The following is a 15,815-nucleotide window of genomic DNA, read 5'->3' as shown; positions in this document are numbered from 1 at the left end:
AGTATGGCTGGTGTATCTCGAGTAGATAGGGTTAGGAACGAAGTGGTGAGGGAGAGAACGGGTGTAAGAAATGACTTAGCAGCTAGAGTGGATATGAATGTGTTGAGGTGGTATGGCCATGTTGAGAGAATGGAAAATGGCTGTCTGCTAAAGAAGGTGATGAATGCAAGAGTTGATGGGAGAAGTACAAGAGGAAGGCCAAGGTTTGGGTGGATGGATGGTGTGAAGAAAGCTCTGGGTGATAGGAGGATAGATGTGAGAGAGGCAAGAGAGCGTGCTAGAAATAGGAATGAATGGCGAGCGATTGTGACGCAGTTCCGGTAGGCCCTGCTGCTTCCTCCGGTGCCTTAGATGACTGCGGAGGTAGCAGCTGTAGGGGATTCAGCATTATGAAGCTTCATCTGTGGTGGATAATGTGGGAGGTTGGGCTGTGGCACCCTAGCAGTACCAGCTGAACTTGGTTGAGTCCCTGGTTAGGCTGGAGGAACGTAGAGAGTAGAGGTCCCCTTTTTTGTTTTGTTTCATTGTTGATGTCAGCTACCCCCCAAAATTGGGGGAAGTGCCTTTAGTATATGTATGTATGTATTTGGATATGCTAGGATTATCTGAAACATGGTTAAATAACTTTAGACAAGGCAAACATCTCTGAAATGACAGCCCCCCCACACATGCCTTCTTTCACATACCGAGAGAAAGTAGGTTTGGTGGGGTTGTCGGACTCTTTATTCATAAAAGTTACTCAAATCTCAAAATGTTGAAAAGAATTAGTGTAACAAGCTTTGAATATATAGAAATAAAATTTACACCAAAAAACAAGAATATCCTTTGTAAACAAAACGTGATCTGAAACGATAAATACTCTGAACGATCAAGGTAAAACGACAGCGGAGGTTCTGTAGAGAGTAGGGTTCTACTGTATGGGACCGGAAAAGCAGCCATCAAAGTAAAAGTAAGTCAGTAAAGTGTTTAAGAATCACTGTTGTACATAAGAATTTTGCTGCAAGATTACAATCCTCATTCTCTAAATTGATTAAAATAAGTTTTCTTCTTTTTTTACCAAGTAGGGACACCAAATGATGCTTTGTACCTATCCATGGGTTGCTGGATATACTCAAATAATGTCACCTGACTCAACTAATCATGCGGACGCATTGGAAGCTCTCAACTCAAGGGAAAGTTTCATGTCATTGACCGGTCTCGGCGCATATAAAATCTCGTGATGTGGACCAGTCTCAGCGACTAGGAAGATACGATATTTTTTTTTTTAATTGAATATCAACCTAATATCCAATACTTTTTTTTTTTTATTTATCATTATTCATTATTAATAAATAACACTTTTTCTTTGTCTATTTTAGAGGAAGTTTCCCTTTTTCTCAACATTCATATTCCTTCTCGAATGATTCCCCTATTTCTCTCGTAACACTTTCATTCGAGTTTTAATCGTAATCCCCTACCAGACATTGTGTTCTATGTTAGAATGTAAAAACTTTCAGTTCACCCATCTAAAATTCATCAAATTATATTCAGCATCACCTCTCTTTATGTCATTTCACCCAACGTCATTTTAAACTGGGGATATAAACTATTATGTTGAAAATAAAAACTCAATCAGGAAAGGCCACAAAACACACCTGAAGAGTCCTGGCAATAAAATAATCTAAAACAACAAAATATATACTGAAGGAAAACTTGAATTAAAGGGGAAAAACCACAGGAGTCAGTTAATCTTTCTACTCACTATTTCATCTAGATTGTGAGGATCAAGATGTGGAGGTGTGGGCGTGGGAGAACCATTCAGGGACAAATCCCTTGGATTGGGGCTCTTAGACAAGCATTTCCTAGAGGACAGGGCACATGAAATGTTTCTCTCTCTTTCAACGTCGAAAGCTTTATACTTCGCAGATATAAGCATTATAGCCTAGAGATAAGATTCATCAAAATTAAGAAAAATGTTATTTTGATTATAAAATAAATTTTTGAATATACTTACCCGGTGATTATATAGCTGCAACTCTGTTGCTCGACAGACAACTCTACGGTAAAAACTCGCCAGCGATCGCTACACAGGTTGCGGGTGTGCCCAACAGCGCCATCTGTCGACCAGATACCCAGTTCTCAATGTAAACAAAGACTCAATTTTCTCCTCGTCCCACTGCATCTCTATTGGGGAGGAAGGGAGGGTCATTTAATTTATAATCACCGGGTAAGTATATTCAAAAATTTATTTTATAATCAAAATAACATTTTTCAATATTTAACTTAGCCGGTGATTATATAGCTGATTCACACCCAGGGGGGTGGGTAGAGACCAGCAATATATGTTTACACTTTTATGAGCTAAGAGTTTTTATTTCATTTTAGAAGTTATCAAAATAACAAAAACAAAATAAATAGGTACCTGGTAAGGAAGTCGACTTGAACAATTACTCTGCCTTTTAAGTACGTCTTCCTTACGGAGCCTCGCGATCCTCTTAGGATGCTGATCGACCCCTAGGATCTGAAGTATCAAGGGTTGCAACCCATACAACAGGACCTCATCAAAACCCCTAATCTAGGCGCTCTCAAGAAATGACTTTGACCACCCGCCAAATCAACCAGGATGCGAAAGGCTTCTTAGCCTTCCGGACAACCCAAAAAACAACAATAAAAACATTTCAAGAGAAAGATTAAAAGGGTATGGAATTAGGGAATTGTAGTGGTTGAGCCCTCACCCACTACTGCACTCGCTGCTACGAATGGTCCCAGTGTGTAGCAGTCCTCGTAAAGAGACTGGACATCCTTTAGATAAAAAGACGCAAACACTGACTTGCTTCTCCAATAGGTTGCGTCCATTATACTTCGCAGAGATCTATTTTGCTTAAAGGCCACGGAAGTTGCGACAGCTCTAACTTCATGTGTCCTCACCTTAAGCAATGCTTGGTCTTCCTTACACAGATGAGAATGAGCTTCTCGTATTAACAGTCTGATAAAGTAGGATAAAGCATTCTTTGACATAGGCAAAGATGGTTTCTTAACTGAACACCATAAAGCTTCAGATTGGCCTCGTAAAGGTTTAGTTCGCTTTAAATAGAACTTGAGAGCTCTCACAGGGCATAAGACTCTTTCTAGTTCATTGCCTACCATATTCGATAAGCTGGGAATATCGAACGATTTCGGCCAAGATCGAGAAGGCAGCTCATTTTTGGCTAGAAAACCAAGTTGTAGCGAACATGTAGCTTTTTCTGACGAAAATCCGATGTTCTTGCTGAAGGCATGAATCTCACTGACTCTTTTAGCTGTGGCTAAGCATACCAGGAAAAGTGTCGCATACCAGGAAAAGTGTCTTTAAGGTGAGATCTTTCAGGGAGGCTGATTGTAGCGGCTCAAACCTGTCTGACATGAGGAATCTTAGTACCACGTCTAAATTCCAACCAGGTGTAACCAAACGACGCTCCTTTGTGGTCTCAAAAGACTTAAGGAGGTCCTGAAGATCTTTATTGTTGGAAAGATCTAAGCCTCTATGCCAGAAGACTGATGCCAACATGCTTCTGTAGCCCTTGATAGTGGGAGCTGAAAGTGATCGTTCTTTTCTCAGGTATAAGAGAAAGTCAGCTATTTGAGCTACAGAGGTACTGGTCGAGGATACTGATACTGACTTGCACCAGTTTCGGAAGACTTCCCACTTCGATTGGTAGACTCTAAGGGTGGATGTTCTCCTTGCTCTAGCAATCGCTCTGGCTGCCTCCTTCGAAAAGCCTCTAGCTCTCGAGAGTCTTTCGATAGTCTGAAGGCAGTCAGAGGAAGAGCGTGGAGGCTTTGGTGTACCTTCTTTACGTGTGGCTGACGTAGAAGGTCCACCCTTAGAGGAAGACTTCTGGGAACGTCTACTAGCCATCGAAGTACCTCGGTGAACCATTCTCTCGCGGGCCAGAGGGGAGCAACTAGCGTCAACCTTGTCCCTTCGTGAGAGGCGAACTTCTGCAGTACCTTGTTGACAATCTTGAACGGTGGGAATGCGTATAGATCTAGATGCGACCAATCTAGGAGAAAGGCATCTATATGTATTGCTGCTGGGTCCGGGACTGGTGAGCAATATATTGGGAGCCTCTTGGTCATCGAGGTTGCAAAGAGATCTATGGTTGGTTGGCCCCAAGTGGCCCAAAGTCTCTTGCATACATCCTTGTGGAGGGTCCATTCCGTAGGAATTACTTGCCCTTTCCGACTGAGACAATCTGCCATGACATTCAAGTTGCCTTGGATGAACCTCGTTACTAGTGATATGTTTTGACCTTTTGACCAGATGAGCAGGTCCCTTGCGATCTCGTACAACGTCAGTGAGTGGGTCCCTCCTTGCTTGGAGATGTACGCCAAGGCAGTGGTGTTGTCCGAGTTCACTTCCACCACTTTGCCTCGAAGGAGAGACCTGAAGCTTTTCAAGGCCAGATGTACTGCCAGCAGCTCCTTGCAGTTGATATGCATGATCCTTTGACTCGAGTTCCACAGTCCCGAACATTCCCGACCGTCTAATGTCGCGCCCCAGCCTACGTCCGATGCGTCCGAGAAGAGAACGTGGTTGGGAGTCTGAACAGCCCGGGGAAGACCCTCTCTTAGGTTGATACTGTCCTTCCACCAAGTCAGGCAAGACTTCATCTTTTCGGAAATGGGGATCGAGACCGCTTCTAGCGTCTTGTCCTTTTTCCAGTGAAAAGCTAGATGGTATTGAAGAGGACGGAGGTGTAGTCTTCCTAATGACATAAATTGTTCCAGGGATGATAGCGTCCCTACCAGACTCATCCACTTCCTGACTGAACATTGTTCCTTCTTCAGCATGTTCTGGATGCATAACTGGGCTTGGCTTATTCTGGGGGCCGACGGAAAAGCCCGAAAAGCTAGACTGTGAATCTCCATCCCTAAATACACAATAGTTTGGGATGGGACCAGTTGTGACTTTTCCATATTGACAAGGAGACCCAATTCCTTGGTCAGATCTAGAGTCCACTTTAGATCCTTCAGACAGCGACGACTGGAAGAAGCTCTGAGAAGCCAGTCGTCCAAATAGAGGGAGGCTCGGATGTCCGATAAATGAAGGAATTTGGCTACATTCCTCATCAGCCTCGTAAACACAAGAGGAGCTGTGCTTAGGCCAAAGCACAGGGCTTGAAACTGGTAGACAACCTTTTCGAAAACGAATCTCAGAAAAGGTTGGGAGTCCGGGTGGATGGGGACGTGGAAGTAGGCGTCCCTTAGGTCTAAAGAGACCATCCAGTCTTCCCTTCTGACCGCTGCTAAGACTGACTTTGTGGTCTCCATGGAGAACGTCTGCTTTGTGACAAAGACATTCAGAGCACTGACGTCTAGCACCGGCCTCCACCCTCCTGTCTTCTTTGAAACCAAGAAGAGTCGGTTGTAGAATCCCGGAGATTGAAGGTCCGAGACTTTGACCACCGCTCCCTTCTCTAGTAAAAGAGACACTTCCCGTTTCAAGGCTCGTCTCTTGTCTTCCTCTCTGTACCTGGGAGAGAGATCGATGGGAGACGTTGCTAGAGGGGGTTTCCGTACAAAAGGGATCTTGTACCCCTCTCTGAGCAACTTCACAGATTGTGCATCTGCGCCTCTCTTTTCCCAGGTCTGCCAGAAGTTCTTGAGTCTGGCTCCCACTGCTGTCTGAAGATGCGGGCAGTCAGACTCTGCCCTTATAGGACTTGGATCCTTTCTTCTTTCCTCGTTTCCCTTCGGCACGAGCACCTCCTCTGCTGGAGGCTCTGCCACGAAAGGGCGGAATAAAACGGGACGCTGGAGTGTCCATCCTTGGTCTAGCTGACAAGGTAGGCAAAGGGGGAGCTTTGCGAGCGGAGGACGCAACAAGATCGTGAGTGTCCTTCTGCACCAATGAAGCGGCTATTTCCTTAATCAGGTCTTCTGGAAAAAGGCACTTGGAAAGAGGAGCAAAGAGAAGCTCAGATCTCTGGCACGGTGTAACTCCAGCTGAAAGGAATGAGCATAGGTTTTCACGCTTTTTAAGGACTCCGGACACAAATGATGCAGCAAGCTCATTAGACCCATCACGTACGGCCTTGTCCATGCAGGACATAATGAGCAAGGAAGTCTCTTTCTCTGTCGGAGAGATCTTTCTGCTTAGGGCTCCTAGACACCAGTCTAAGAAGTTAAAAACTTCGAAGGCCCTAAAGATACCTTTCAAAAGGTGGTCCAGGTCCGAAGATGACCAACATATCTTTGAGCGTCTCATGGCAAGGCGGCGGGGAGAGTCTACAAGACTTGAGAAGTCGCCCTGGGCAGAGGCAGGAACTCCCAAGCCGAGAACTTCTCCCGTGGCATACCAGACGCTCGATCTAGAAGAGAGTCTAGCAGGGGGAAACGCAAAGGCTGTCTTCCCTAAACTCTTCTTGGACTGCAACCATTCTCCTATCACCCGCAAAGCTCTCTTGGACGAGCGTGCGAGGACGAGTCTAGTAAAGGCAGGAGTGGTAGACGGCATGCCTAACACAAACTCTGACGGCGGAGAACGAGGAGCCACAGAAACAAACTGGTCCGGAAACAGCTCTTTGAAAATGGCCAAAACTTTCCTAAAGTCCAAAGAGGGTTGAGTAGACTTAGGCTCGTCCAAATCTGATTGTGGTTCATCTATGTGTGCAGCAACATCATCATCAGAAAGTCCCTCATCCGACAACTGATGAGGAAACGGCAACGGAGTGGGTAACGGCTGGTTCGCTGAGTCCGGTCGCACGGGTGCATGCGTGACTGAGCCGGACGCAACGTCATGGAACTGCTGCCCAGTCTGTGAGCTGGCAACAACCATGGCAGTGCGGGGACGCACAGCGTCTACTCCAGACTGTCTGGACTGATGTGGGTGCGCAGTGGAAACCACACTGGGTTGCGGAGGTTGACGCACCGCGTCAAAACAAAGCAACTCTGACGGTTGTTGAACCTCCAGAACGTCAACGGCAACCTCCGTGCGTCGCTTAACGTCAACATGCGGCTGGCAGATCACACTGGAACGCATGGGTGGAGGAACTCTCTCAACTGGTGTGCGTGAGAAGGTTACCTCAGCGTCCACAGGACGCACAACCGAACGTGTGGAAGGTTGTAGGATAGGTACTGCACTAGCTGGTGCGGCAGCAACCTTCTCCGCACGAAAGTCCTGCATTAGAGACGTCAGTTTAGACTGCATGTCTTGCAGTAGAGACCACTTAGGGTCTACGGGAGCAGGTGCGGCGACAGGCGGTGTGGCTGTCTGAAGCGGTACCGCTTTGCCTCTCTTAGGCGGTGAGCAGTCATCGGATGACGGCAGCGAGTCCGAACTGACCCAGTGGCTACAACCGGGCCGTTGGACTTGCGCTGAAGGGACCGACTTGCGTTTTAACGGTCGTGAGACCTTGGTCCAGGGTTTCTTGCGAGAAACACCTTCCGAAGACTAGGTATAAATGGGCTCTCTCGTCTTAGTTAGGTAGGAGCGATCTTGGGTAGATACGCCCGATACCACGGAGGGAACGTCTGTTCACTGATTAAAGCCTCTCGAACCCATTTGTCGTACGACATTGCTTCTCCCCTGGACTTGGGAGCTTGCAAGAGGTCCCGGACTAGGAGGACGACAGGCACGAACAGACGAACCCTCAAGCGCAACACTATCCACAACACTATCACTCGGCACTTTAGCACTTCCCACTGCACTTTTGCACTTAAGCTCCTTCACATCCGCCAAGAGCTGATTACGGTCACTAGCAAGGGACTCAACTCTCTCACCCAGAGCCTGGATGGCACGCATCATATCAGCCATCGATGGTTCCTGAGTGCCAGGAGGGGGCTTAGGAGCAACCACTACAGGGGAAGGAATAGGTTGTGGGGCATGAGGAGAGGATATATCAATAGAACGAGAAGAACTTCTCCTAACTCTATCTCTCTCTAGCCTACATGTATACTTTTGAAATTCGATAAAATCGAATTCCGAAAGGCCAACGCACTCCTCACACCGATCTTCCAATTGACAGGTTTTATCCCGACAATTGGAACAAACAGTGTGAGGGTCGATAGAAGCCTTCGGAAGACGCCTTGAACAGTCCCTAGCATTGCACTTCCTAAATTTGGGGACTTGTGAAGGGTCAGCCATTTTGAATTGGTCAAAGGGAAATTCAAAAAACTATCAAAAAGTCATCAACAAAGAATCCGTTATCAAAAAGAGTTCAAGGATTTGTGTGAAGAGAAACCCTGCACAGCGAAAGCTCAAAACTAGAATAAAGTACTTCACCAATTAGATGTGAATAAACTCCAGTTTAGCAACAGCGAGTAAGTACGTCTTGTCGACACCTCGACAGAGAGAAAATTGAGTCTTTGTTTACATTGAGAACTGGGTATCTGGTCGACAGATGGCGCTGTTGGGCACACCCGCAACCTGTGTAGCGATCGCTGGCGAGTTTTTACCGTAGAGTTGTCTGTCGAGCAACAGAGTTGCAGCTATATAATCACCGGCTAAGTTAAATATTGAAAAATTACCTGGCCAAGGGAGTCAAAACCATCCATCTGATTCAGCAACTCCATCAACGTTCTCTGAATCTCACGATCAGCGGATGTACCTTCCGAGAATCGTCGGCCTCCAATAGCATCAATCTCGTCCATGAATATAATGCACGGTTGGTGATCGCGAGCGTAGTTGAACATTTCCCGAATAAGACGAGCTGACTCACCTATGTACTTATCCACGATAGCACTTGACACAACCTAGGGAGACAAAACTTTCTTTAAAAACTAAAAATATCCTAATGACAGAAGTGATTATATTAATCTTATAACTTTTCCCATCCAAGTCTTCAATGCCAACAGGTATGAACAGATGTTTGAGGACAAAAAACATATTGTGCATACACTATAGTGTACATATAAAATACACCTTCCTTATCCATTGCTTCACTTATCCTCAGTCGACAAATTGATATCAATTTCAAAATTATACATGGAAATCAACCTATATATATATATATATATATATATATATATATATATATATATATATATATATATATATATATATATATATATATATATATAAAAAGATTACCACCTGTTCTTCCAGCCCCTAAAGGAAAGTACCCTCACCCTCTTTGAGACTTAGGGTTTTAGAGACAGGGAAAATGATCTTACACATAAAACAAAAGTTAAGCAAAATCTATCATATTGAATGTTGTAAATTAAGGATATCTTTCACGATTTTCCTTAAAAAAAAGGGCATAATTATACCTTAGCAAAGAAAAGAGGTCTCAGACTATTGTTAGACCCAACTATTTGTGGATTTATTGTATGCAGTAATGCCCTTGAAATGCATAAAGTGATATGTATGTTATTCACAATCACATACCAAATACAAAAGAGCCCTTGATATATAAGACTAAAAGCCATTACAACATTACACAAAGGCTTCAGAATTTATTTATGTAGAAGTAACATTCTTAATTTGTTCTTCCCTATTATATAACTTTAGTAATAACCATCTTTATGTCGGTTCAACATATGTCAGTTTCGACTTTAGGTCACTTATTCATAAGTATTGAAATAAAAAAAAAATCTCCTTTATGAGGTTTTGCCCGATCTTGTAGTTTCTACGTCGTACAATAACAATAAGGTGTTGTACTGTAAAGAACTGTACTATACTTCACATGTAAGCTTATTAATGTATGTATATGGTTTGTATAAAATGATAGCATGTTATAAGTAATTATTTTTTTTTGTTCAATACAAGTAAAGGGATTATGTACGGTAAGACATTTCATAAGGAGAAAATCCAACAGTCTAAAAACAAATTTCACCGGGTCTCTTAGAACCAATTAATGACGTAGGTTTGGAGTAATACTGTCATGAATTTGGTGCAACCAGCCCATTGTGAGACTTTTGGTTTTAAAGACAGGAAAAGTCTACCCTAAATCTCATACACAGTGAAAAAGTAAATGTTGAGTAGTTGAACATATCTAAGGTTATCATCTTATATTTTCAAAGACCTTTCTACAAAATAAAGCTTAAATTTTCTTTGTTATCAAATACGCCTTTGGATTATCAGATATTTTTTATATTAATAATTTTTTTATTTTTCATTGTGAAATTATATTCAGTAAGTACTTTATCTTACAAGAAATCTATTCGCTCTCTTTTCAAACAAAGAACAATTGAATTCCATGTTTACCCAGAGAGAGAGAGAGAGAGAGAGAGAGAGAGAGAGAGAGAGAGAGAGAGAGAGAGAGAGAGCATCTGCATTATCATTGCTAGTATAATATTGCAATGTATTGTAACATATTATTACAGCCCTAAGCATAATACTGATTACGGTACTGTACGTAAGGGTATATTTATAGGTACAGTAGTGTAAGAAAATGACAAATTCGAAGATAATTTGTATTTTTCCTAACCATACAAACCTTAGCTATTTACAAAGGGTATTACTTTTAGCGTAGCTGAAATGGCGAGCCATTAGAATTTAACGAGGGTGTATTACCCCCGCGCTAGTTAGCGGGGGGGGTAGGGGAGTGGTAGCTAGCTACCCCTCCTCCCCCTCACACACAGGTGAATACTCACTTTCACTTAGAGGTAGGACTTGTCTTGGGGGACAGGGCTGGCGGGCAAATATGTGTAAATAGCTAAGGTTTGTATGGTTAGGAAAAATACAAATTATCTTCGAATTTGTCATTTGTTCCGTAACCGAAATACAAACCACGCTATTTACAAAGGGTGACTTATCCCTTAGGAAGGGTGGAAAGTCCCCAGCCATACTGGCTTTGGCTTTACCCGGGGACTCAGAATCCGAGTGAGTCGCACTCGAGAAAAGGAGTCCCTGCACCTCACAAGTTCCTTGCACCGCAAGGAACCATGTGGCCTACGTAAGCTTGTGTGTGAAGGAAGAAGTGTGACCCGTCTTAGGCAGTTGACCTGGAGTTCCAGAAGGAACTCTGGGTTAGGACGTTCCCAATACCACCTCGTCAGGGTATGGGGGACGCGACAGTATTGACTCAATACTCGGAACACAAGGAAGCATGGTTTACCTGCAGAGGTTCGAGGTCAGCTATGCAGAGACCAGGATGCTGCTTCCCCGTAGAGGGGATGATGAAGAAAGAAGTAAGGGCCAGACATACTTCTTTCGTTCATGCAGACTAAAACCTGATAACAATGCCCTCAACCTTCTGCTACCTGTCCAAAAAGGAGCCTGAGGTTAGACCAGCTGTTGTGTAGCCACCACAGAGCGATAGAAAACGTATCGAGACTCCTGTGGGTCACGCCCTGCAGGAAGCGGGCTGCGAAGGTCATCAGACGCTTCCAGACTCCAGCTTGTAGCACCTGCGTCACAGAGTAGTATTACTCGAAGGCGAGGGACATTGCGATGTATCCAACATCGTGCTGTAGGGAGACGTGACGGGGGAGGGTCTGAAGACAGGTCGAGATGAATGTCCTTGAGTCCGGGCTGAAGAGGTATACTGGTGACTCTCCCCCCATGTCCTCCTTGTGTTCCCAAATCGGCTGCAACTGAGGCCAAACTGCAGCTGTTCCCAGCGCTAACCTCTCGATTCCTGTACTGGCAAGAAAGAGAAGGTCTTGGGACATCAGACACAGAATGGAGACTCAAAATCTTGAATGAATCGGACCGAAGGGTCGGGACCCTCAGATTCTGAGTCTAGCCAACAACTCAGGAGCGAGCCTGAATGTTGCCTTCCCCTCTTCCTTAGAAAGGGGGGGAGTAGTAAGAGACCAAGAAGATTGCTTACACACTGGCCGTGGCCAGAGTGAGCAGAAGACCCAAGGCGGAATACAATCCGAGGCCTGTCGTAAAAGGGTCTTGAGAAGATCTCTTAAAGGACTAAAAGTCCGAGCCATGCTCCAAGTTGGAGGTCTTCCTCCGACTAGGGCAGGGACGATCGTAGCTTCGCATGAGCGAGAATAGATCCAGCGGGCAGGAAAAAGTTATTCCTTTAAGCCTGAAGGTCAGGGAAAGGCTGAGCGACAGGCTTCATTGCCAAGAGCGGAAAGGAGTTTCCTCCCGCCGAAAGGCAATAAGACCGTTATTGCTGGAGAAGAGGCCTCACGGGAAGAGGTATATCTCCCACGGCACCAACCACCTTAGACTCTTCACTTTGCCTGGGAGACCCCTGTGGATGACTATCGCAGATGACGCGACCTCCGTACCGCGACTGTAGCGGGTTGTCTCTTCTAGAGGAGGAAGCGTAGTGTCTCCAGGCATGAAGCCGAAGCGACGCCCCGGTTCGGGAGAGATGTCGCAGTGTGGTTGCTTGAGTAGCCTGCGCCGTGGGAGAAGCTCTCCCGGGAGTTCCGTCAGGGGAAGCAGAGGGTCCAGAAACCGTTCTGCGCATAGTCCCAGTGGAGCTCTCCCATTGAAAGGTTGACAGACAACCTGGTTTTGTTGAGACCCATTGTCCGCAGACAAAAAGGAGGGAAGACGCAGGCGTCGAAGTTGTCCCACCATCACCGGAATGCATCTTGCCAGAGTCTCGGGGTCTGAGACTGGGGGGAAAACTAGCGGAAGCTTGAGGTTCCAAGCTGTCGCGATCAGGTCCCCCAGATCAGCACTTGCTGGTTACCCAAGGTCAAAGACCCCTAGGTACACTCTCTCTATGAGGCTCTGCTTGGATAGTCTGAGAGAAACATTCCCCTGCCTGGAATGAGAGAGCCGATGGTGGAATTGAGAGAATCTCAATCATCCCGGTATCTCTACTGCAAGATGTGAAGGTGTGAAAATGCGTCCCCTGCTGGTTAGCATGAAGTCGACACGCAACGGGGCGACTTGGCAGGAGCGGTAGGACTGAAGAGGGGCCAGACTAAGGCCCTTAAGCCTGCCTGAATGATGGAGAGGTATCCTTCAGGTCTTGACCATAGGCCTGGACCGGAACATGCCCCCCCCCCCTTTCCTTTGACGAGTCCGAGAACCGCATCAAGAATGTGGGGAAAGGACGAGAATATCCACTACCATCAAGAGGCTCCATAGGTCAACACCCATTGCAGGTTTAATAGTTCCGCTGGTCCCATAGGGCCAGGGAGTCCGGTTAAACATTGCCTGAAGCCACCGGAACTTGGATCGCCCCACATGGAACTTATCCTGAGGCGACCGTTCGGACTATAAACGGGTCAATGAGGAAAGAAGAACTAGGAAACGTTCCAAGGTAGGGCTGAAAACTCTGCTTGACTGAGAACAGGTACTGCGACTCTCCTCAGTCTTGCCACAGTCAACCGAAAGGAAGGCTCGGAGGATGTGGTAACAGAATCTGGCGTCCCCAGGTGGTCACCCATCCAAGTGCCGACGTTGCTTAACCTCGCTGGACGGACGAGAAGCGGGGTTTCCAACGTGGTAAGGCGGTTGACTCAATATCATGGCCAGATACTCCAGATGTTGAGGCAGAGGAAGAGAAGGCTCCAAGCAAAATACCATGAGCCCACACTCATGGTCAGCATTCGGAAGCTTTTCCCGGCGCTGAAGAAGGTCGAAACCCGAGCCTACCGGAGTTGACCAGCCCTCCAAACAGCAGAGGAGGCGGAAGTCTGCACCTGAGCGGCCAAGAGGAAGGCAGGGAGAGTTCTCTGGGGAAACAAACCTGCTATGCCACGGCGGGATAGCCACACTGCATCATAAGCAGGAATACTTGCAGTTTAGGCTGAATTCGACGAGCACCCTGGAAGATGGATGGAATGGAAACTGAAAGTACCCGTCCTTCCGATCCAGGGTTAAAGGAGTCCTGTCGCCTCGTTACCAGTCTGATCGATTCTGCTGGTCTACGCTGGCCGAAGTTTGTTCGACAAACTTGATCAGGGCTGAGAGGTCGACTATGGACATCCCCTCTCAGATCCTTCCTTACAAGAAAGGATCGACTGAGGGGGCCGGGGGTGAAGCCGTCGATGATCCTAAGGAAGACCTTCGCCTAAGGTATGGATCATTCTGCCCAACCGGGCAACTCTGCTGATGCTATGGCATAGAGGTTCAGAGACACTGAATTCGCTGACAGAGACGGCAGGCGCGATATCCTTGGCTACTCACAGAGATTGTGCGGGAATGGGCATCGGGAAGCTGTCATTCGGATGAGTAACCTTAAGCATCCTCCCAGCGAAAAAACCTGCAATCCTAGAGTTCGTGAACTCCTTTTAGGACTATGCCCCCCCGGGGGAGTCTCCCGTGCCATCTGTTCCTGACAGGAGGAAACTGCAATTGGACACCTTGTCCCAGTTGTCGTAGCCGATAACTTAGGCCGACGTGGTTGAAAGAAAAGGGAGCTGGAGCCCTGCAGAGTCTGGAAGAAAGCGCCTTGGAGGAGTGAAACCGGAAGTCGATTTACTCCGCACAGCAGATGTTTAAGTCTCTGTCCTTGGGCAAAGACAAAACTCTTCTCAAGGATGGAAGGGTGTCTGAGGTCGTTGACCTCCACAGATGAGACACCCGAAGGAAGCCTTCAGTCAGTGCGTCCAGATGGTAAAACATCGAGCTTGTCCGCAAGTAGATACTTAACGACGAAAGGCCAAGGTGCCTGAGCTCGAGAGGAGGAAAGTACCCTTGATCTTCCTGTAGCTTCCTTGAACCAAACCTCGGGCCGTAACCGAGGAGGGAAAGAACCTGGTAAGCTCCCAGAGGAAGAGGTAAGCAGTCACCCCTTGTCCGATGGAGAAATCTTCAACGGAAAGCCCCCCCGCCAAAAATCCTTCCAGGGCGGGAGAAGGAGAGAGTACTCGTGCAGGAGAGGGGACCCTCGAGACCGACCTCTTGGGAACCAACTTCGCCCTGGGGGAAGTCACCACGAAGTCCACTCCTCTCTTTCTCTTCAGCGTAGGAGAGACAGCCGCTGGTTTGTTACCCTGGCCGGTGAGTGCTGGTTTCATAACCCTCATTAACGCCCGTGCCAGCGGATCAAACCATGTCTGCTGCTCCAAGGACACAGAGTCCGAAATCCTCGCTAAGGTGAAAGGGATCGGGCGATCCTTTGGAGAGGACACGACGGTTCCTGCCTGAAAAGAAGGTGGGAAGAATGCTGTACTGACCTGTCTTCGTCCTGCACTACCAACCTGTGCTTGGATGGAGGTGATCCCGAGTGCCGCCTAGGAGCACGCGTCCCTGCTGCTACCACCGGCTGTGGAATTCGCCGCGAACTATGGTCGCGCGAGGGCGAACGGTCGCGCAAAGGCGAATGGTCGCGCGGGCGCACAGGCGAGTGGTCGCGCGGGCGCGCAGGCGAGCGGTCGCGCGGGCGCGCCGGCGAGCGATCGCGCGGGCGCGCCGGCGAGCGATCGCGCGGGCGCGCCGGCGAGCGATCGCGCGGGCGCGCCGGCGAGCGATCGCGCGGGCGCGCAGGCGAGCGATCGCGCGGGCGCGCAGGCGAGCGATCGCGCGGGCGCGCAGGCGAGCGATCGCGCGGGCGCGCAGGCGAGCGATCGCGCGGGCGCGCAGGGGAATGGGCGTGACGGCGAGGGATCGTGCTGCCGCGTAGGTGAAGAAGATCGCTGGCGGTAAGCGATGGCGAGCAGCATGTGTAGGTGAATGATCGCGTGATAGGGTGCGATGGTGATCAGCATCCGCAAGAGGGCGAGCGTTCAGGGTTGTGCGATGAGGAGCAGCATGCGTAAGCGGGCTATCGTGCAGGGTTGTGCGATGGCGAGCAGCATGCGCAGGTGAATGATCGCGTGAAAGGGTGCGATGGTGATCAGCATCTGCAGGAGGGCGATCGTTCAGGGTGGTGCGATGAGGAGCAGCATGCGTAAGCGGCCAATCGTTCAGGGTTGTGCGATGGCGAGCAGCATGCGCAGGTGAATGATCGCGTGAAAGGGTGCGATGGTGATCAGCATCTGCA

At 47.6% G+C, this 15,815-nt stretch overlaps 1 protein-coding gene across 2 annotated transcripts in view; it reads right to left on the bottom strand.

The window, feature by feature from the left end:
- LOC137614378 (26S proteasome regulatory subunit 10B) overlaps positions 1-15,815 on the bottom strand; it is a 74,212-nt gene that overhangs the window by 24,825 nt on the left and 33,572 nt on the right. For both annotated transcript variants that reach the window (XM_068344167.1, XM_068344166.1), the window contains exon 5: positions 8,491-8,715. In XM_068344167.1, coding sequence (XP_068200268.1) covers positions 8,491-8,715 — 225 coding nt within the window. The remainder of the gene's footprint in view (positions 1-8,490; positions 8,716-15,815) is intronic.

Source organism: Palaemon carinicauda, chromosome 20 (assembly GCF_036898095.1).
Source record: "Palaemon carinicauda isolate YSFRI2023 chromosome 20, ASM3689809v2, whole genome shotgun sequence".
Classification (NCBI taxonomy): domain Eukaryota; kingdom Metazoa; phylum Arthropoda; class Malacostraca; order Decapoda; family Palaemonidae; genus Palaemon; species Palaemon carinicauda.
Note: the sequence above shows the minus strand (reverse complement) of the source record. Positions and strands in the feature narration are given on the sequence as shown.